This window comes from Drosophila innubila, chromosome X, assembly GCF_004354385.1.
Source record: "Drosophila innubila isolate TH190305 chromosome X, UK_Dinn_1.0, whole genome shotgun sequence".
Classification (NCBI taxonomy): Eukaryota; Metazoa; Arthropoda; class Insecta; order Diptera; family Drosophilidae; genus Drosophila; species Drosophila innubila.
This window is the reverse complement of record NC_047626.1, coordinates 32,291,413-32,316,279: the sequence shown is the minus strand read 5'-3', so window position 1 is coordinate 32,316,279 and position 24,867 is coordinate 32,291,413. Positions and strand designations below refer to the sequence as shown.

General features: G+C 33.1%; 1 protein-coding gene across 1 annotated transcript in view; it reads left to right on the top strand.

The window, feature by feature from the left end:
• The window catches only part of LOC117780802 (palmitoyltransferase app), a 40,920-nt gene extending 30,797 nt beyond the window's left edge, over positions 1 to 10,123 (top strand). The window contains exons 9-10 of the mRNA XM_034617467.1: positions 6,608 to 6,831; positions 6,899 to 10,123. Of these exons, the coding sequence (XP_034473358.1) occupies positions 6,608 to 6,831; positions 6,899 to 7,938 (1,264 nt within the window). The 3' untranslated portion in view covers positions 7,939 to 10,123. The remainder of the gene's footprint in view (positions 1 to 6,607; positions 6,832 to 6,898) is intronic.
• Positions 10,124 to 24,867: the final 14,744 nt, after the last annotated feature.

Genomic DNA, 24,867 nt, shown 5'->3' with positions numbered 1-24,867 from the left:
TCTTGATTTTAGAAGTTGGTCTTGTTTTTCAGTGTAGGCATTTTTATTTTATTTGATAATCAATTTCATTTTATTCAATTTGGAGCATAGAATATTGCTTTTTCTATGCCTTTTTACAGAAAATTTGAAGAACATGTCTGAATGCTCTTTTAAGATAATGTTTGGTGAGAGTACACATAAAACTACTCTCCGAAAAAATCTTAATTTATATAGTTTTGCAAAAAATTCACGACTACTAATAATACTAGTACTAGAATATTCACGTGTTTCATACAAATCTCTAAAAGCAATCCAAAAGTTTTTATATTTCTTAAACCAAGCAACCAATACTAAGAAATTTCATAAAAAAAATTTTAAAAAAAAATATTTTTTTTTTTTTAAATCAAAAAAGATAATTTTTTCAGTCTCAATATTTTGAAAAAATATTTTTTTTTATTTTAATATGAAATAGGACCTCCTGTTGGATTTTCGGCTAATTCCAGTTGATCTGATATTGAGAATGCCACATTTTGCAACAATGCACTATGGCGTATTTCAGGAAATTAGGTGTCAAAATTCTGTATCTTTTGAACCCGGTCAGATATCGGTCTAAAATTTAAAATATATATTCTTAACACTTCAAAGAAAATTTGGACCAAAAAAAAAGAAGGCGTGGCATGGGAAAGCGCGGAAATTAACATTCAATCGCAAAATTTCATGTTTTGTAACATTTAATATGCGGTAAGAAATATTAAAAAAATAAAACTTTGATTTTTATTTTTATTTTTAGAAAATTATAAAGTTGTTAAATTTTTTTTTGCTGTTTCTTAGGTCAATTAGTCCCTTTTACCGTTAATTTGCGCCTTTCTCATGACACGCCCACTTTTATTTTATGGTTTGAATTTTTTTCTGAATTGTTCTAAATATATATTTCAAGTTTCAGACTGATATTTCAACCAGTTCAATAGCTAGAGCTTTTTCACATCAACTTGAGCAAAACCTTTCAAAGTAAAGCCTTTGAACGTCTTAAATAATTTGCTCCAGAGCATAGGCTATCTCTATGGCGTAACATGGAAAAATTCAGTGGGGTGTTTACTAAAAGTCAAAATCTCCAATCGGGCACAAAATTAGCAATGGTTTTTTTTTAAATCTCTCTTTGAATATTCACAGAATCAAAAACTAAAGTCAAATTTGGTGGACTCGACTGGACTCGGCTTTAAAAAATCAACCTATAGTTGAAAAAGTCCCCAAAATTATATTTTAATTTTAAAATTAAATTTTAAATTAATTTTAAATAATTTTTTTTTTTCGACTTAGTTTATATATAAGTCAGCTTAAAGAAAATAGTGAGTTTGATGCCTATATACTGATCAAAAGTTGCACTTAAAACGCATATTTTCTCTCGTTCAGAAATTTTTTGAAAATTACCCAAACGCTGAAAATTCTCCACACGCCCCAAAAACTTGTCTACAAATTTAAAAATTTATGTTTAAATTACTAAAACCAATTCCCAATCGAACCACATTTATTACATTTTTTTTCTATATGATTTGCAAAGCTGCTTTAATTACGCGTCGTTTAAGATATGATTCACTTAAATTTATAGAGAGACGGCGATATAATATTATTTTATATCTAGGGATGTTTTTTTTTTTTTTTGTCGATTTTGATGATTTCCTTGTGGAGCGGGATGACCTTTAGTATGAAAATTTGTTGTGATTTTTGAGATATCTTAACAATCTCACACAATATTTGTTATATATCCCTACAGAATTTAGTTCAAATCGGTTCACTTTTCAATATGCCAGTGGAACGGTCAGTCGAAAATCCGACTTTACTATTAAAATCTCTTTTATTTTCTAAGATATTTCAACCAAACTCACAAACTGTGTATTCTATATTGTCCTTTATACTTCACCAATTTTTTTAAAATCTGTCACTATCGGTCAGATCGGTCTAAAATCAAGTTTTAGTATGACAAATTTTTTTATTTTTTGAGATATCTTATAGTCACTTTACACTGAGGCCGGTAAGCAAAAAGCCTAAGCTTACGGCGAAAGTAGTTTACACTGATGAAAAGGGCGGTATTTTGAAGTCTAATTGTCAAATTGTAAATTGCTCATTACTAAATTTATTATAAATTGTACATAAAGTTTGTATTGAAATGTATATAACGGATCGATCATGTATGTCTGACGACTAGTTGAATGCATAATTGAATTAATGAGGAATTGACGGCTTACAAGGAATATTTCAAATATTAACTGGCCCATTTTTGAGGTGGTAAATCGATTTTTATTTAATTTTTAGCCGTCAACTTTTGTCAAAAAAAATCGTCGTTAATGACGCCGTTAATGATACGGGCTCGCCTAAAAGCCTTTATATTTGAACCTAACTGTCCATATTTTGTATGGTAAAGGCCTACTTAAGGTCTCTATACCGGTTTTTTTTTCGTTACGGCGCACACTGGGGCAGGCGGCCGAAAATCGTAGCAAAAATCATTTTTTTGACGAAAGCGTTCGTAAAAAGTAATAATGGCATTCGATAGAGAAAACTTTAAAGATTACAAATCCAAAAGATTTTTGAAATCAGGTAAAAATTGTTGGCGTGACAGCCTCTCAAAGTTGACCCATTTTTTAGTGCGCGCAAAAATGTGAAAATTTTATAAAAAATGAAAACTTTAAAACTGATTTGATGACAAGTTATATGACCGATCTTTATGCTTTTGTTTTCATATGAAAAGTACATTCATTTCTAAATTAATGCCGTAGAATGTTTCTTCACTTGTTGACTTTTTATCCCAGCGATGTTTAAAAAAAGCACTAAAATTAGTCTATTTTTTGATTTTGAGAACAAAAATTGGACTCATTTGGACTCGATCCCACTACCACAGGAGTCTTTGTTAATCAATTCTCTAACGAAATAACCCCGGTCTTTCATGCGTCCAGCTGCGTCTGGGGAAGTTATAGGACAAAACTGGTACAACCTCGCAAAAAAATGGTGATAGAAGAGAAAGAGCGCAGTACAATTACATACGTTTTCGGTATGACAGGCATCATACCAGATTTTCAAATATTTAAAAAAAAATTTTTTTTTGTAACAAGCGTAATAAAACTTTTTTATATATTAAACAATGCTGTTCAAAGGTTGAAAAAAATTAAAATTAGTATTTCGGACAAAAAAAAAAGATTTATTGTTTAAATTTTACATGTAAAATATGCACTGAAAATATTTTTCAACTTTGACCGAAAACTTTGAATCAATCAGTGGGCCTATCGGTGGGCCTTTCAGCTATGTAAATAAAATAGAGAATAAAATGTAATAATTTTTTTTTTTCGAATTTTCCTAGAATTTTAAACAAAAAAATATAAAAGTAAGCTGAGCAGAAAATCATAATTTTTTTAATTCGAAAATGTATGTCTCTTAAACTACTGATTTAAATCTTAGACTTTGTATAAATGAATTAGAGATATATTCATTATCTTTCAGAAAAAGTAAAACTTTTAAAAATCAGTTTTAGCATTCTCAAGGATTGATGACAAATGTGGGCGCACCTTTAAAAAAATGTACGAAAATATAGCCAAATTTGTAGAAATCTAAAAATAAAAATCTTACCATAGAAAAAGAAAGGGCCATCCAAGTTGAATTTTATTTTCATCGCTAAAATTGACAGAATCACATTCCTGTTCCCAAAATTTGTATTTATCAAAGAAATCCATCCGAGCATTTTTATGCCTTGGTTTAAGCGTTGTTTTAAGTGCAAGTCATCTCGAAAAACTTTTTGAACCCTTTGTCGAGTGACTGATAGTTCAAGTTCAGCTTTAATTTTTGAGCAACTCATGCCTCTTTACGCGGTAATTTATTGAAGACACGGGACCATAACGCTTACAAACAGCATATGCTTTGGGATTTTACAAAAAACTTGTGATTGTATTACGATGGCGATTTGTTTTGACCGCAATTTGACCAACTTTAATCTCACTCTCATACATTGGAGGCATTCAGTGGGTAAATCAATCGGTAATCGCTCCTTTACTTGTGATCAATCAGTAATTAGTATCTGCTAAATGACATGATACTTTTTCTCAAAAACGTGGCAACTGCATGCCGTAATAAAAAGCATTTTTTTTAATTTTCGTTATTTTAAAATACCAAGGCTGCAAACCACCAAAATTTTGGTATAGGTTCGATTTGATGGTTCAAACCATAGAGGTAGAGTTCGGGTCGCAATACGGTTGGGCTCAAACCTTGGTTCAAATATGTGGCAACAAAAATTTTATTGCATATAATTTTGCGTGATTTTTATACCGAAGTAATTAAAAAAAAATATATACAGGCATGTTCCTGTTTTCACTTTCGGCTAGATTTTGCGGAAATGAATTTCCTTTAACTGTTCGGGTTTTCCCTTTCGGCCAGATTTTACGGATTGAATTCACTTAACTTTTAGCTAGTGAGATTAAATTCGGTAGAGACAAATGGATGAATTTGGCATGCTTAGGATAAAATTAAAGTGAAAGTAATAGTAAGGCTGCCCTTGTATGTGCAGAAACGAGTACATTTTTCGGTACATATTTTGAACAACAATTTGAGTGCTTTCACTATAGCGTAATACAAAATAAAACAATTCTACACTTTTTAAAAGGCTAATTTGGACAAAATTGGGTTTATTTAAATGGAAACAAAACATATTAGTTTTGAAATCAAACATTGTATCAACGTTGACAGCTCTGTAAACTAAACTTCTCAACCCTAAAATTAGGCAACAGTGCTAATGCTTCAAAATCATTTTAAAATTTTTCTTATACTGGAGAGAATGGTTTTTAAATTGTAAACATTGTAAATTCTATCTCTACAATAAGTACATTTGCTCTAAAAATTGTTCATCTGTGTTCTACCGACAAATATGCGATGTTTTAAGGAAATCGATTTAATCAACTCGATAAATCGTCGATATCGCGAAAATCGAGTTGTCGATATTTCGATGTATTTTTACATCACTAATAAAAAGAATGTAATTATTTTTTTTTTCGAACCGAACCTTTAATTTAAAAAAAAAGAGTTCGGTTCAGGTTCGAGTTCACGGAGTATATAACATCAAATGTTCGGTTCATGATCCGGCTCGAATTGCTTAAAACCCCGAACCGAACCGGATCAGCGAGGTTCGGTTCAGATCCGGTTTGCAGCCTTGAAAAATACTGCATCATGCACATTTGGACTCATTTTGCAAATATGTATATTAGAGTGGGTTAATTTGTATGGAGTAAAAAAAATTCACAAAGCGATTATGAAAATCGTAAGAAGAATTGCCCAAGATGACATTTTAGGGCTTTTAAATACTATTGCTTAAAAATGTCACTCAATTTAAGCAGATAAATAATTATGTTTGCGATGTTACAGTCGAATCTGTGTGTGTGCAATGTGCGATGTGTGCAGCTCTTGCGCATTGCGAAAGAACACAAAACGTAAACGAAAAAAACTGCATACTTAAAATAAATAAACGGTTTTTTAAATACGAACAGTATCGAAAATAATATTTTCACTTATAGCTACTTTACTGATGTACAAACAAACATATACAGTTTGTCAATGAATTGTTTGCAAAATTAAAAAGGCACACAAATTTAACTTTAACTTACAAATTTTGTTGTATAGGCACTTTTTTTGCGGCTTTTTATCATCAAATTAGGTTGGAGTGCTGCACATTTTCAACCATATCATGATCAAGAAGTTTTATTTGGACATCCTTACAAGCGAATTGACGAAAAGTGCACCACATTTTGTCCCCTCTGGTCACCAAAATCCGAAATAACCTCAAAGAAAATTATCTCAGGACAACGATCCTAAGAAAAATCCCTGCAAACACTTAATTGAAAGCATGAAATATGCCATTTTTTGTATTTCTTGTGTTAGTTTTGTTATTGGACTTATTTTTGTTCATTTTTTTGGTTTTCTCTATAAGTAACACATTAAAATACAGATCTGCAAAAAAATTTTTACAAAAAAAGTGCCCATACAACCAATTTTTCATTTTGCAAACAATTAAACTGTATCTCGGGGTAAATATTTAGATCGAGGCACCGTTTTCGATGTACATCATTGAATTCTAAATAAAATTCGATGTTGGATGATAATTACATTACATTGTTGTTTGCCCGATTATTTAAGCTGCTGGTAAAAAAAACAGTTTCAATGTCATGAATATAAATAAAAATTAACATAACTGAAAACAGAATTTTTTTACATTAAATAACAAGTTAAAAAGTTGTAGCTGATAGTATTGAATAAGGTATTAAAAAATACGGTAAATGCATCCCTCTCTATACTAGGGAAAACTAATATGTTTTATATATTCGGTAAACATCAACAGCAAAGAAACATCAAGTATCATCAAGGCATTGTGTAATAAAAACATCGCTGTCCTAATGCATCTTTTTTTTTAACATTTATACATTGATCTCATGGACACACTAACTTTCATTCTCTTAATGTGCTGATGAGTCCTAACATTAATGTGGCCCGCTGTTATTGACCGCAGCCTTAATGTTCTTTAACATACTTGTTCTCTAACTAACTTGGTCTGTGAAAGCATTTGCCTTACATACTTGCAACTCTTGCTCCTCCTTCACAGATCCAATCCGGGAACCCCAACGCAACCGAGACGCCCCGACTTTATAGGCCTCAATGCGCAGGCAGCGCAACAACAACAGCAACAGCAAGCGGCTGCTGCAGCTGCCTACTATGAGTATACAAGCGGACTACCGCCACAACATCCCCAGGCTCCGACCATTCAACAGCAACAGCAGCTCTTGCTGCAACAGCAGCAGCGTGTTATGCTGCAGCACCAGCAACAAGGTGAGTGCATTTAGAGAACACTCAGTTGTGAATTTTTTATAGTTAATCGACATCATTATGTTTGTAGCACTGCAACAGCAGCAACAATCGTTGGCGCAGACCGCTTATGGTGGCAGCCCGCAGCGTCGGTTTCTCTCTGAGGGAGAGCTCGTCAGACAGGGTACCGGTGGCGGAGAACTCTCTTACGCGCGCTCTAACAACACTGTTGACAACATACGAGAGCTGGCTGGCAGTCCGCAGCGTGGCGTCTACATGTGGAAGGACACCTCACCCGGCTTTACTGCTGGTGTCCAGACTTCCGTTAGTATTGGCAGTAGTGCGGGCACACTGTCAAGCAGCGGTAATATAGGCGGTGTCATGCAGAACGCTCAGTATATAACAGCCGGCGGAGCCGCCCATCCACTTATTATGACTCACTCACGCCTGCACGACTATGTCAATCAACAACAACAACAACAACAACAGCAGCAGCAGCAGCAGCAACAACAACAACAGGCCGCCGTAGCGGCAGCCGCCTCATATCATCGGTCGAATCCCACAAGCCCCACAACCATGCCACAGACTTCCGCCGCTCAAACATATGTACTTCGGTACGGCGGCGGCGGTGGCACTGGGGCAACTGCAGCATCCGGAAGCTGTGGCAGCATTGCCAATATTCCAGCTACCAGCAATGCCAGTGCTGGCGCTGGCAGTGGTGGTGGTGTTGGGGGTTATCAGCCACAGCTACGCGGCGGAATACCTGTATTTCCGCCTAACCCGCTAGGGGGTGTAAGTGTGAGCAATGCGGCTGGTGGAATGCAACAGCAGCCGTCACCTCAGATCAAGCGCAAACAGACTCCCACCCGACCAATGAGCTTTGTGCGCGCCCTTGAGATGACCGACTCTATGGAGATGCAGACGCTCGAGCAGCAGCAGCAGCAAGCGCAGCAAGCCGCGACGATGGTACTCAATAATGGAGGCCTGAACAGCGGTGTGCCATCGAGCCTGGCACAACAGAATGCGGCTGTAGCAGCTGGACGCAAAGCGGCAGCCGTGGCTGCAACCAATGCCACAGGCACATCCGATCGCGCCAGCATTTACGATATGAACTACGAGATCTCCGTATAACCCGTGGTTGTGCCTGTTGTCGTAATGCCACCCGCTTCAGCAGTCGCCGCGGCACCGGCGACGTCCGCCGCCTTATACGCAAATCAACATCATCAACAGCAAATCTATTTGCAACGCCCTATAATAAGTGATGGTGTGAAACCGCCGGCCGTTTCCGTGTCTATGCCTGTGTCCGTGCCCGTGCCCATTCTATCCACTACAATGCCCAGCAATGGGATCAACCAGAGTCACCTCAACATCAGCAAGATTCCAAACAAGCGAAAGTTCTCCACTTTCTTCTGAAGCAGTCAAGTGTTCCCCCAAGTTTTGTATATAATATCCATGATTAAGTTTTCTACCGCATGCAAGTTTGCTTATCTTGGGCGCTGTTCGCTTTTAACATTGTTTTTATTTCATTAATATTTTTATTTTTTTTTTATTCAGTTTTGATAATTAATTTCAATATTTTAAAATTTAAATTAAACTATAGTTATTATACACAGTATATAATAACTTAGATATTGGTAACACAAGATTTCGATGGTGTTTTTGAAAAGTTTGAAGTGAATCGAAATTGCAGGAAGTCGAAAGCAGTTGGCAGCACTGTATTAACAATAAATAGAGAGCTACTTGTTAGCGATTATTTTGTTAATGCTTTTATTCGGTTTTTTACGCATTAGACAGAAAAACTCGATGTGCTTTTAATATTTTAAATTAATGAACTAAGTTAGATTCACGACACGCCCACAATTGAGCAAATGCATGCGTATACACATGTAGCTTATCCAATTGTACACGAAAGTAAAACAATATATACTACTCGTATATAGTACTTTAATATTTATATTTATATACGTAGGCATTGCAATCAACTCCAAGATAGAACAATTCTGGTCGGATTCAAGATCGAGTATAATAAGCTACCTACATATAACTACAAACGTGCTACTACACCTAATCAAAAGCGCCGAAATTTTTTGACAACCGTATCGAAGAGATTACAAATTGTACACATTTGACTTCTAAGTAGTATATACTAATTGCAGTGCATAAGTTTGTTATGTATATATGTAATTTGTCATATATGCACATGCATGCATCATGCACATGACATATATGTACGTATATAGGGAATAATTGCATACATACATACATATGTACATACATACATACATACATACATAACAATAAAATTTGCCAAATGGCGTAATCAGCCATAAAAAGGCAAGCAAATCAAATTGAAAGGAGATTTTTCTTTAATTCTTGATTCTGTGTCTTTAAATATCGTCCACACTTCAATGTATTTTGTATATAAGTGTATAATTATGTCTTTATGTAACGTGTATACATCACGTATTATGTTAAGGCCCAACTGTTTCAGCCAAGCATTTAGTTGTTGTCGTCACAAGGTATAATAGAACTGTAACACACGCGTGACACCCGTACTTATATTTTAGACTTTGTTGTTATGTTTTTAAGTCAACTTAGTGTTTATTTTGTGCTCTGCCACTTGTTAATAACACCAATACTACCATTGCGAGCGACTCTTCCACACCCAATAAATCAAAATGCGTCCCCATTTTAAGGCTAACATTGCTGGTCCCAGTCCCGTATTCAATAACTCACCAAATGTTTAGCAAAATTCAATTGAAGTCTATTGTAACGATCTGTATTTTAGTTTGCAATGATAACCGAATAAAATGCAACAAATTGAATAGATTTAATGATTGTAATAACGCTAGCTACATGTAATTATTGGAGTGTTCACACGCACAAGGATAGGACCCATACTCGTACAACGTACAGGGACAACAGGTATTCAGCTCTACCGTGTACGTGTGCAACACAAAAACAAGGCAAAACAATACGAAAATTAATAGACGAAAAAAAAAATAATTTAGAGTATTTATTGTAAGTGTTTTTTGCTAACAAAAAAATGTTGAATTGAAACAAAGCGAACATTAAAAACACTTTAGCGAGAGACATATGTACACGCATAGTTATGCATACGAATGTATATTAAATATATGAAATGTAATTGAAACTGCAAAAATGTGTAAAAAACAAATGTTTTAGATTTTTATATCAAATTTAATTAATGACAAACCATGTTGTTTAAAAAATTTCTATGTTTTTGTATTTGCCGAACGCTACATTTAGTAAGGCAGTCAACGCAAAGATACTCAAAGAGTATCTGAATAGATGAAATGTCAAAAAAAAAGCAGAAGTCATTGCAGGTTCTCTACAATTTTAATTCTTTTTTTCTTGTTTTTTTTTTTTTGGTTCACTGTGCGTACTTTGTAAATTATACAACAATTAATTAAAATAATTAAATAACAAACAGCAAAGCAAGTTATATATAATAAAGATAATAATGAAAAATTCCAATTTGCTGTTTCATGTCTTATTTTATTATTGGAATATGGAGGACCAACTCCAAAGCATACTGAAATGCTCGTTGTATCGATTGGTACTCGTATGTCTTCAAGCATTGTCACAATCGGAAAGCCACTGTACCTCTTAGGCACTGTGCTAAATATTGATGGACCGGCCTGGACGTTCGAAAGAGGTGTCCACTTTAGAAATGGTTGAAAATAAACATGAAATTGCACGAGTAAGGGTGCGTGAAATTACGGACAACGCGTGCACGAATGAAAACTATTGTATTTTACCTCCTTATTCAGATATATAAAAGTTGCCAGCAACGACTCTGCAGCCGCTGAACTATTTGCTAACTTTTTTCAATCCACCTACTCTCCAATCTCCACTTCCAACTCATCTTATCCTTATTCTTATTCTATTTTTTAATCAAACACTATGTTTGATCCCTATAATTCTTATAACGCTATAATCTCTTCTATTAGCTCTTTAAAATCTTTTTTTTATTCCTGCGCCAGACAACATTCCTAGTTGTCTCCTTAAGGATTGCTGTTTTTCTTTAGCTGCTCCGTTGCATAAGCTTTTTAATCTATCCCTTGAATCTTCAATCTTTCCATATCTTTGGAAAGAATTTTATATCATTCCCCTCCACAAAAAAGGTTGTAAGTCTGATACTTCGAACTACAGAGGCATTGCAAAGCTATCAGCAATTCCTAAATTATTTGAAAAAATCCTTGTTTCTTTTTTGCAGCATCTCTGAAAATCGATCATTTTCCCTGCACAACACGGCTTTATTAAGGGTCGGTCCACTACGATCAACTTGCTTGAATTTACCTCCCTGGTAAATGATGCACTTTCAGAGAAAAAGCAAACTGATGTCATATACACTGACTTCAGTAAAGCCTTTGACTCTGTGAACCATGACCTCTTACTTTACAAACTTAATTGCATTGGTTTCCCTCCCGCCTTTGTACGTTGGGTTTCCACCTACTTAAAAGGTAGGTAGGTAGGTTTGGTGATCGGTCAATAAGTTGTAACTCAATTGTTCAAAGTGTATGTTCATGACATTTAGTCGTACTAGGCCCTATTTAGGTTCTTATACGATTGACAATACCCCTTCGCAACGTATAAAATCGGTAAAGGATCTTGGAGTTTTATTTGATTGCAAATTATGCTTCAATTTGCACATCTCCACTAGAGTTAATGACGCCAAAGGAGTACTTAATTTTATTAAGCGTTGGTCGAAAGAATTCAATGATATTTTAACTACTACACTACTTTATTTCTCTTTAGTTCGTCCCATCCTGGAATACTGTTCATGCATTTGGAGCTCGCAGTATCAAATAAACCAGAATCAAATTGAATCAGTTCAAAAGCAATTCTTGCTTTTCGCCTTACGTGGTTTTAACTGGGATCCCAACCTTCGTTTACCACCATACTCCGACACGCTTCGCCTTCTCAATCTTCCGTCTTTAATTAGTCGTAGGAAAACTCTTGGTGTTGTTTTCTTCACAAATTGATTATTGGCGAGATCGGTTTTAGTTCTCTTCCGGCCCGCCTCACCTTTTCGGGCCCCCGCAGGTCTACTAGAAATTACAAGCCTTAATTTGTATCTACATGCACAACTGATTGTGCTTCACACAGTTCGTTTCGTGTTTTATGCACCAACTATAATAGCCTCTTCACGTTTTCTCCTCAGAACTCTCTCTCCCTTCCCTAAAATCCGCACTTTTCCAATACCTATCGTTAAATCCCTGACCTTACTAATTCTAATAGCTTGTTATGTTACTTATTAATAGTCTAACATTCAATCTATTACTATTAACAACACTAATCTTTATTGATCTGATTAGGGTTTTCTGGGTTTTCCCCAATGCTTGCAAGAAATGTTGGATCATTTATAATTTTTGCTTACCCCAGATCTGACTTTAATTTTTGTTCTTTACAGTTCATAAATTATATATTTAATTTTATTTGTATTTGTAATCTTTAACTTAATTTTTATACTCGGTAATATTTTCTTTGCCGACTGCTTTTAGTCGTGCATAAATAAATAAAAACAAACGCAATTGTGTGCTTCTTTTGAAGGAATGTTTAACGATAATAAACGGCAGTATGAAGGAATTTTGTCTGGAACTGTAGATGAAAGTTTGATACATCATTGCACACCAAACACCTATGCATACACCTAACATAGCTATGCTAAGAACAATGGAAACAGTGGAATTTTTCTATTGAATTGAATGAAAAGAAGGTCAAAGTGAAAATACTATATTGTGCTTTTAAATCGATTGAAAGTCAAATAGAGGAAAAACGATTTGAGTCAAACAAAAAGAAAATCATTGAGGATATTACACTAGGCAACAAATTTGAACTTTTTGGCTATTACATGAACATAACCCAATTTTTTTTTTATAGGTATGGGCCCTATACGACAAATATCATTTTTTTGCTATGGTGCAAACCAGGGGTGCTCAAAGCTACCTTATGGATGCTCGCGCCCAATACAAATAAAATAAATCGCAAGCACACATGTAACTTAAATTTTTTTTGTTTCAATGTGTACACTGGAAAAAAAATAGGAACATGTTTCTTCAAGTGAAAAAATTAAATAACAAATGAAAAAATGAGAATAGAATAGATGCGTAAGACGATTCGATATACGAAACAATAAGGTAACAACAAATTACATTCGGATAAGCGACGAGTCACTCATGCAACAACAATGTCTATGAAATTGTTGTTGCTGAGCTCGGCGACATGTCAGAAAATGAAAAGAAAGAGAACGAATGTGTAAAATTGTTTTTGTTTTAAAAGGATTGAAAGGGACGGATAGCGAAAAGTCAAAAATTGTTTGGTGTAATTTGTCAATGTGCACTAGGAGCCTACTAATGTGTAAGCCACACACTTCCATATGATATGTGCACAACAAAAAGAAATGAGCGTCGTGTGTATAGGCACTGAGCACCCCTGGAGCAAACACATTTGTCATTCGACGCCATTTTCATCATTCGGCCCAAATGTGGATTTCATTTCAGTACAAAATCCGCGTGATCATTTTGGCTCATTCAAATGGCAAATGTGAGTGGTCGCTTAAATAGCTTATTAAACTATTAGTATTAGAGCTTTTAATTTTTGAATTAAAAAAAAAATTTTTTTTCTGACTTTAAAATTCTAGGAAAACTAGAAAAAAATAATAACATATGTTTTTATCTTACATATCTGCATTTATTAGGTGTCGTTAATGATATATCTTATTAAAATCGATGAAGAAACGGCAATATAACAACATTTTAGAGATAGGGATGTTCTTGTTAATTTTGATGACTTGTAAAGTGATTTTGACCTTAAGTTTTTCGAGATATCTTAACCAATCTCACAGAATATCAATTTGTTGTTATCTATCACTTTTTGACAATATTTGCTTAAAAACAGATTACTATATCATAAAGCTGCCAAAGGAGTGATCGGTTGGGAATTGGTATTTAATGTAAAGTGCCGTTGTGGCGTCTGAAATAAAATATGAAATGATATTAGTCAAGGCTGCAAACCGGTTCTGAACCGAACCTCGTAGAACCGGATCATGAACCGAACCCTTGAAGCTATTTACTTTGCTAACCCGAACCTTAACCGTACCGCTTTCCAAAATAAAAGGTTCGGCTCGAAACAAGATAATTACATACATCTTATGGTTTTCTAATATTACGCAATTATTTGAGACTTCGGATTAAAATAAGTCATATTTAAATCTTCAAATAAATTTATTGTATCAAAATTTGATTTCTTTTTTTAAAAAAATTTAAATTGTTCAAAATGTATAAAAATAAAAATATTTTTTTGTATAAAAGTAAACCGAGGTTTACACCCAAACCTTGGGCTCAGGGGGTATGCAAGCCAATTTGCGAACCGAACCGATGTCTTGCCCTACGGTTCGAACCGGCGAACCGAACCTTTAACAAAATTTTGGATGTTTGCAGCCTTCATATTAGTAAAATTTTAATATAAATACAAAACACTATTGAAATATTTACACAACAGAGCAGAAAACTCGTCGGAAAGGCTATAGTCGAAACCCCGACTATAGGAATACCCATTGCATAGTTTTAGAAGCTTGTATTGCTTTAAATACACTTGGCAACATCCCAATTTATAGGTATGGGTCAAAATATGACGATAAACATTTTAACCTCGGTACCCAAAAAAAATGTGGGTACCAAAACTATAAAAGTTAGGGCAACCAAATTTGGTGACAATACTCCTAGGATGTTGACCTATATCAATTTTATTTTAAAATTTGGCCACGCCTACTTCCGCCCACGTAAATGAGATAAAATCGAACAACAAGCAATTTAAAAGCTGAAGGTCCTGAAGTTGGGGTCCTGAAGTGTGCTGAAAATTTGATCGAGATCGGTTAATAAACATAGAAGATATTTGTGGAAATATGATATATGGAAGACATATCTCATGGATCTCAGGGACTATAAGAGCTAAAACTACGAAATTCTGGTGGCAATACCTAACGAATATATTAAACAAATTATTTTCGCTTTGCACGCCGTGGTACGCACAGTCTGGTGGGGTGGGGGTAACAGCAGGTACACATGTTATGTTAATGTCATAATAACATAATATAATTTTTGCTATACATGTTACATCGATGTTATATTAACATAGTATAATTTATGTTATATGAATGTTATGTTACATATCTTCTGTTAATTCAATTGTTCATTAAATTATGTTAATCTATAACTGTTAAATTTGCATACATTTATGTATGTTTGGTTGTTAGTATGTTAAATTTTCTTTTATTTTAACATTTTTAAACTTAAAAGTGTTAATTAAATTAAGCCTCTATAAGAATTGAAGTTTCTTTTATTTAATTAATGGTCATTAAATCTAACTGCCGCGAAGATGTGGGTAGCGAGCATATAACTGTAGAGTGGGCTCAACTGTAGTCGACTCGGCGCGAGTGAAGCGAGCCGGGGGTAGGCGAGCGTAGCGAGCTAGGGGTGGATTCCCCTTGTTTTTTTTTTATGTTGAAGCTTAAATTTTAAAAATTTGTTCAAATTTGTTGCCTAGTGTTATTAATAACTTTAATTAGCCATTACTGCTGTTCTAATTTTCCGATCTTGCTGCGATTAAGTGGGACAAATAATATCACTGCGCAAGTCGAAAAAAAGGACATGAAAAAACTCAACGGTTTCCCTCTATTTCGGGTCCTAGGAATCTAACTGCATCATTACTTTTTTTTTAGTTATAATCATCGTTTCATACAAAATTTTGTACTTAAGTTTTTTAGTGAATTAGCCACTTTTAAGAAAAAAGTGCATTTTTATTCGGTCTCTGACTGCAAAGGTATTGATTTTGTTGGTAGACTTTCTTCAGCAAAGTTTCTTGGAATGTTTCAAGCTACAAGTTTGGCGAGCAAACCGAGTCGCAAAAATGGCGTTTTGGGGCTGTTTGGGCTCCATATGTTATGAATATTAAATTTTTTCAAATTTCAAATTTTAGTATACGATTAATAAATCTATTTTATGTATTTAAGTATAAGTATAAGTATAAGTATAAGTATAAGTATAAGTATAAGTATAAGTATAAGTATAAGTATAAGTATAAGTATAAGTATAAGTATAAGTATAAGTATAAGTATAAGTATAAGTATAAATTATAAGTATAAGTATAAGAGTATAAGTATAAGAGGTATAAATTATATAAGTATAAGTATAAAAAGTATAAGTATAGGAAGTATAAGTATATATAAGTATATAAAGTATAAAATTATATGAAAGTATAAATATATAAAGTATAAGTATAGGATAAATTATAAGTATAAGAATATAAGAATGCTAAAGTATGAAGAAGAGTATAGATATAAGTATAAGTATAAAGTATAAGTATAAAATAGGTATAAGTATAAGTAGGAAATTATGAAATTATAAGAATATAAGAGTATAAGTATAAAATTATGAAATTATAAGATATAAGTATAAGAGTATAAGTATAAAGTATAAGTATAAATTATAAGTATAGAGTATAAGTATATGAAAGTATGGAAATATAAGTATAAGAAATTATAAAGTATAAAGTATGAAGTAATAAAAGTATAAGTTATGAAATTATAAGTATAAATTATAAGTATAAGTATAAGTATAAGAGGTATAAAGTATAAAGTATAAGAAGTATAAGTATAAGTATAAGTATAAGTTATAAATTATAAGTATGAAAGTATAAGAGTATAGGTATAAGTATAAAGTATAAGTATAAGTATGAAGTATAAGTATAAGTATAAGTATATAAGAGTATAAGTATAAGTATAATTATAAGTATAAGTATAAATATAAGTATAAATTATAAGAGGTATGAGTATAGAGTATAAGTATAGAGTAAGTATAAAATTATAGAGGTATAGTATGAAAGGATATAAGTATAAGTATAAGGAGTATGAAGTATGAAGTATAAGATATGAAATTATAAGAGTAAGAAAATTATGAGTATAAGTAAAATTATATAGGTATAAAGTATAGAGTATAAAGTATGAAATTGTAAGTATAATATAGAAGTATGTGAAGTATGAAGTATAAGTATAAGTATGAAATTATAAGTATAGGAGTATAAATTATAAGTATGAAGTATAAAATTATAAGAGTATATGAAATTATAAAGTATGAGGAGTATAGAGTATAAAGTATGGAGTATAAGTATAGAGTATAAGTATAAGTATAAGTATAAGAGTATAAAGTATAAGTATAAGTAATTGTAAATTATAAAGTATATGAAATTATAAGTATAAGAGTATAAAATATGTATAAGTATAAAATTAAAATTATAAGTATAAATTATAAGTATAGAGTATAAGTATAGTATAAGTATAAAGTATAGAGTATAGTATAAAGTATAAAATTAGCATAAATTATAAGTATAAGAAGTATAAGTATAAAGTATAAGTATAAGTATAAGTATAAGTATAAGAGTATAAGAGTATAAGTATAAGTATAAGTATGGTATAAAGTATAAGTATAAATTATAAGTATAAGTATAGATATAAGTATAAGAGTATGGTATAAATTATAAGTATAAGTTATATAAGAATTATAAGAAATTATAAATATAAGTATAAGTATAAGTATAGAAGTATATAGAGTATAAGTATAAGTATATAAGAGTATAAGAGTATAATTAAAGTATAGTATGAAATGGTATAAGTAAGTAGTATAAGTATAAATTATAAGTTATAAGTATAAGTATAAGAGTATAAGAGTATGTAGAGTATATAAGAGTATAAGTATAAGTATAAGTGTAAGTATAAGTATAAGTATATAAAAGTATAAGTATGAAGTATATAAGGTATGAGGAGTATAAATTATAAGTATAAGTATGAGATATAAGGTATAAAGTTATGAAGTATGAAATTATAAGTGTAAGTGTATAAGTATAGAGTATAAGTATAAGTAGAATATAAATATAAGTATAAATTATAAGTATAAGTATGAAAGTATAAGTATAAGTATAAGTATAAGTATAAGTATAAGATATAAGTATAAGTATAAGTATATAGAGTATAAAGTATAAGTATATATAAAACTATAGAAATAAGTATAAGTATAAGTATAAGTATAAATTATAAGAGTATGAGTATAAAGTATAAGTATAAGTATATAAGTATATGAAGTATAAAGTATAAGTATAATTATAAGTATAAGTATAAGATATAAGTATAAATTAAGTATAGGAGTATAAGTATAAGTGTAAGTATAAGTATAATTATAAGTATAAAGGTATAAGTTATAAATTATAAGTATAAGTATAAGTATGAAGTATAAGTATAAGTATAATATAAAGTATAGAGTATAAGTATAAGTATAAGTATAAGTATAAGTATAAGTATAAGTATAAGTATAAGTATACATTTTAGTATGCATTTTGGAATAACTCCAAGTACCGGTAAAGTGTACCGTTTAAAAGTTCCGTTGATAACAAGCGTTAATCTGATAATAATTCACTGAAGAGTCATTACTTTTACTTAAATTACTATGGGATCACTAATAAACAGTTAAAATTGACAATTAAGAGAATTTAAAATGAATAAGTGTCCAATTGGTTGAGCTGCATTTTGTTACGTGTAAGGAAAATTCACGAGCCCGCGGAGAAGACGAAAAATATCACCAGTAACTGCCGCAATTTTCGAGGAATATTTCAATTTTCCCGTAATTAGAGACGTGGATTGGGTGCCGCACAACATTTGCACACAATGCAACAACACACTAATCAGTTGGTTGCAAAGTTGAAAAAAACCAGCACTGTCAAAGGTGTTCAATCTGCTCAGCTACCAGAACCTCATTCAGAATATATTCCGATTCCCAAAATATTCAAGTCCAACTGGGCAGTATATTCCACCAACATTTGTTACCGCTTCTGAAGAGTTGTTCTCGATTTATGAGCCATCTGAAGTGGAAAGCCCTTGTTGCCACATTGAGATATCGCAAGCTCGTTTAAATACGATGGTACGGCAGCTAAAGCTATCGCAACGGCAAGCCCTCTGTTTTGCAAATCACCTTCGATCGGTGAACGTATTGTCGAAAAATGTTAAGTTTTATGGATATCGAAAGAGACATTAGGAACAAAAATATTCCCGGCTTAATGCAATATATGAACTGCGAGTATAAACCAGAGCAAAGGCGTTTGTTCATTGACTCTTCAAAGAATAGTTTGAAAGCGGTATTGCTTTATATCGATAACACAAGAAATCCTGTTCCAATCGCCATAATATAATAGCGTTCAATATATGAGACATCAATGGAAGATATGTGCCGATTTAAAAGTTGTTGCATTGCTAACTGGCTTGCAGACAGGATACGTCAAGAATATGTGCTGTATCTGCCATTGGGATACGCGTTACAAAGGAAACCAGTTTGAAAAGCGAGATTGGAAGCTTCGAACAAAATTTGATATAAATACTGCTAACATTATACATGAGCCATTAATACCGACTGGAAAAATTGTATTGCCGCTACTACATATTAAGTTGGGAATAGTTAAAAACTTCATTAAAGCTATTAATTGAGATGTCTTACAAAAATATTTCCACGATTAAGCGTGGAGAAAATAAAAGAGGGTAATTTAAATAAATTTAATTAAGTATAATATTAATTTCAGGTATTCTCAACGGACCGGACTTAAGAAAGTTGATGAAAAATGATGACTTTAGATCACTACTGAAACCTAAAGAAAAGATTGCGTGGGATTCTGTAATGGCAGTCATTAGCAGCTGTTAGGGCGTGCATCGATCTGAAGATTGGGAGACATATGTTGATAATATGCTTACCTCGTTTGAAGAATTACAAGTTAACAAGTCTCTAAAATAAATTTTTTCCATCACCATAAGGGCCATTTCGGACAGCAAGTTCCAACAGAGTCAGATGAGCATGGAGTAAGATTTCACCAGATGTCTGCACCATTAGAACAATGGTACAGTGGTAAAAAGCTGGACTCTTTGCTTGCTGACTTATGTTGGAATTTAATTAACGAAAGCTATGAATAATAACTTACATAATATATACTTATACTTAAATACATAAAATACATTTGTTAAAAATATTATAGGTACACATTACACATTTAATACCAAATTTAGTTGAATTATGAATATTTTGAAAATTAAGTACAAAATTATTTGTTTGGTAACCTGCACATATCTTGATGGAATATATTTTCATCATAGATTTTTGGCTTAAAGTACATGGTATAACACGATTTACATTTTGGTATATGTATCGTATACTATAACTCGAAAGCTGAGTAACACGATCAAAAAATCTTAAAAAAAAGGTGGGAAAAATTTGATTTTCTTAACATATGGAGTCCAAACAGCCCCAAAACGCCAATCGGCTTGTTCGCCAAACTTGTAGATCGAAACATTCCAAGAAACTTTGCTGAAGAAAGATTACCAAAAAAATCAATACCTTTGCAGTTAGAGACCGAATAAAAATTCACTATTTTCTTAAAAGTGGATAATTCACTAAAAAACTTAAATAAAAAATTTTGTATGAAGCGATAATTATAACTCAAAAAAGTAATGATGCAGTTAAATTCCTAGGACCCGAAATAGGGGAACACCGTAGAGTTTGGACATGTGTTTTTTTTTTGTTTTTGAAAAAAACTATCACAGTGTAACAATACATTTCAACGACAACAATCACTGCGGACGGCAGTTCGCGTTAGTGACGAAAGCATCACAAAGGATGCGAAAGGCGACTAACAATATATACAGCTAAGTTGGAAAATTTGCTACGACTGTCCGATCAGATTTATATATCGATATCGATCGAAAGGTTTAGTCTTAACTTACAAAATGGCATACTAAAACTTTTTCTAACCAACCTGGTTCATGAGATACGGGGGTGTAAGTGGAAGGGGAAACATTTAAATGATTGCAGCTAATGGGGCTGTTGGGGCCTTTTGTATAAAATTTCTACTTAAAAATACGCGTCGATTGATACCTCAATCGCCCAAATCCGACAACTGGTTCAAAAGATAAATAAATTTGAAAATTTTAGTGGACTTCTCAAAATGAAATGAAAAGTCAGTTTGTTTGTCTGTTTGTCTGTTTGCATCAAAGCGCTAAAGAAGCTTAAATGTAATGATGAGGATTTATTCCTTTTCAAAAATCTAGAAATGTTTGTTCTACGACTTTTTGAAAAAACCGCTAGCTTAGCGGGAAAACGCTAAATCCGATTTCTATTAATTTTAATTTTTTTGCTTTTTTTTTTTATTAATTTATATTTTTATTTAAAATTTTTAGATTAAACTGAATTTTGTTCGTCTCAAAATTGGATATCAGAAGTTTTGGGGATAGAAATTGCTTTCGTCACTAGACTTTTACCTCGTGTAGAGGTTTTTTTTGTGGAATATTTCCTTTTACAAATCTTTTAAGTCATGGGTATAAAAATAAGGCATACGCTTTAAGACTCTTTGTTGCAGCCTCCATCAATATTACGAACTGAAATAACCTCTGCTATCATTATGTTGTTTATTAATTGTTATATTAAGTGTTGAGTCGATAAGTCAATAATATTTATAAATTTACCAATGTATACAAATCAGGGCTGGGAATACTGATTAAAATTTTTTTCAATTAAATATTTTAACTTAGTTTAATGTTCCCAGCATAAAATAATTATTTTATAAATTTAGTTGAGTATTCAAGTCTACAGTAAATTACTATGAAAATGCTTTAATATTGTATCAACTTATTTTTGTATCAATTGGACTTTTACTTTAAATTTTCCAGTTGACATTTAAAATGCTTGAAAATCCAAAAATACAGTAAATTATTACTGGCACTGGCTTAAGTTCCAGCACCAGCAAATATTTATTTATTTATTTTCCTTCCATTACAGATTTCTTGACATTTTTGACTTTGCGTTTTCACGCTAAACATACAAACAAACAAACAGACAAACAAACAAACTGACTTTTCATTTCATTTTTCATTCAATTTTTAAATTTATTTATCTTTTGAACCAGTTATCGGATTTGGGTGATCGAGGTTTCAATCGACGCGTATTTTTGACTTATAAATTACCAAACGGCCCCAACGGCCCCATTACCGGCGATCGCTTAAATTTTGACCCTTCCACTTTAATATTCTTTATCTTCAAATTGAACTGTTAATTTAACAACCGTTTTATCCGAGCGCACGTTGAAGGTAGTTATCGTTTCATGAATCTTTTTAATTATCCCTTAGTTAGCTGTTGTCGACATTTGCCTTTTGTTCTTAGTGCGTCTAAAGATTTAGCACCTTTAGCTTTTTGAAGAGCTGTTTTAGCCTTAATTACTTCCTAAGCTTCAAAAACAATTTTTTCAGAAAGAATTAAGTCTAGCATTCCCATATTGAACTTCATACATTGTTCCCTTGTCGGATATAAGCATATTGTATAGCTCATCGAAGGAAAATGGCGTTGTCCATAAATTTATACTATAAAGGCCACAAAAATGTGTACATGTATATATTGTAAAGTCACATTGGAGACCATTGATATTTCATAAATTTTAATGCGACAGACACTTTTCAGGTTTTCTTGCATTATTTTTAATTAAGCAATATTTAATGCTTTATACTTGGCTATACCTCGATGCTCCACCGGCAAATTTAATGCGATTCCAGTTGGTCCAGCATGGATACTCGTACATTTAACATTTTTCCTTTAAGTCAAATCCCTATTTATTTTCTACAGATTGATGCCATTAAGATCCACATAATGCCAGGTGGTATTTCTAAGAACTTGAAAAAAATACGGTTGTATTAGCCCTTAATGTTGACGGCGTTCAAGGCAAAGCCGCCTTGAAAAACGTAAGCAGGTTTTAAAGAGTTTTCTTTGTAGGTATTATTAAATTCATTGTTATAGGTGTTGGGCATAAAAAATTAATTTTTTTTATTTATTTATCGATTCATTCAAAACTAATAGATTTCCTTTTTGCTTTTTAATTCCAAGATGCAATCAATTTGGTCGATGGGACTGGGCCTTGCAGCTGAAAAAAATCGCTTTTATAAAAATTCAAGCATCAAGAAAAAGAAAATTGATAACGAAAACAAAAACGAGAACAACAACAACAATGAATAACAAGAAATTTTTAAAATAAGACGAATGTTTAAAATAGTTAACAGTTTTATTTATTTAAATAATTGGTTATTGAAGACCAAAAAATTAAATTTGAAATAAACACAAATGGATTTCAAATTAAAGCACTTTTAATCATTTACTTCTGGGGACCCATTCACAAACCCTATCATGGGTACCAATGTAAGTACTCTTTCTATGGGTACTAATATCACCACCCCTAGCATGGGCACCTATGTAAGTACTCTTTTCATGGGTACATATATGAGAGCTCTTTCCATGGGTACTCATATCACCAACCATTGCATGGGCCCCTAAGTAAGTACTCTTTGTATGGGTAATCATTTCACCACACCTTCTATGGGTACCCATTTCACTAGTTCGCGGTAAACGATGTGGTGGCGATTGACCCTATTTGCGGACATTTCATACAAAAAACGAAATGATGAAACGCATTGCTTAGGGTTGGCAAAATAAGTAGAGGAGGTTTCCTAGTAAGCAGTTATTTCACCAGCCACGAACTAGTGCCCAGTACTGGAGGGATGCAAAATCAAAACACCTTGATACAGATGCTTGCATCTCAACAATCCAAATAATCAATGGCGCCTCTACGAATATCTCTGGGGAACGCCAACGGTGTTTCACGGCATAAACTTGAACTTACCCAATTCCTTTACGACAATCACATTGATGTAATGCTGCTTTCTGAGACGCACCTTACTGACAAATATAACTTTCAAATACGCGGCTACATATTTTACGGCATAGATCATCCGGATGGAAAAGCACATGACGGAACCGGTATTCTAATAAGAAACCGCATCAAACATGAAATCCACAAAAGGTTTGCGGCAAACTATCTACAAGCCACATCTATAATTGTACAATCGGACATCAGCAATCTAACTATTGCCGCTGTATACTGTCCTCCCCGCTTTACAATCTCTGAAGATCAATTCATGCAATTCTACAATTCACTGGGACAGCGATTTATAGCAGCAGGAGACTACAATGCGAAACACCCGCACTGGGGCTCTCGTCTTGTGACCACAAAAAGAAAGGCAGTTATACAACGCAATCAGAAAACCAAGCCACAAACTCAACTATGTTTCCCCGGGTAGTCCTACATACTGGCCAGCAGACCCTAACAAACAACCAGACTAGATTTTGCTGTGACAAAAAACATCCCACGCAATCTGATAAGTGCCGTAGCACTTTCGGATCTTGCGTCCGACCACTCCCCCGTGTTATTAAATCCACTACAATCCCCGGAATATGTGGAATATTCTAATACACAGAGTCCACTGGCTCAAGTACAAGAAATACGTTAGCTCTCACCTCGATATTGCCCCGCAGTTCAACATCGAAGCGGACATCGAGTGCTCTGCTGATTTACTAGAATCTGTACTTGTTGCAGCAGCTAAAATCTCTACACTACAATATGCGCATGTGCAGACCAATCAACGCAAAACTAATCTTCCAATAGAACAACTTGTTCTGGAAAAGCGACGATTGCGACGTGAACGGCAGTCTCACCGGTCGCCATCTACAAAACAACTCTTTAAAGATGCTTCACGCAGACTCAGTAAAGCTCTAAAGCAAGACGAAGCAGATGCCCAACGCCTCTTCATAGAGCAATTATCACCCACCAGATATGTCAGATATCATCCTGTGTATCTGACAGTTCTGGCGAACCTGAACCACCTGAATTTCGTCCAAATGAAATTGTAAAAGTCATAAAAGAACAGATGAAACCAAAGAAAGCTCCAGGCTGCGATCTAATAACTCAAAAAATGATCATTGAACTTCCAAGCTGTGCTATTTCCCTCATCTGTAAACTTTTCAACGCGATTACAACACTCGGCTACTTCCCAAAAAAATGGAAGAAATCAATCATTATAATGATTCCCAAACCTGGAAAAGATCATACAGTACCATCATAGTACAGACC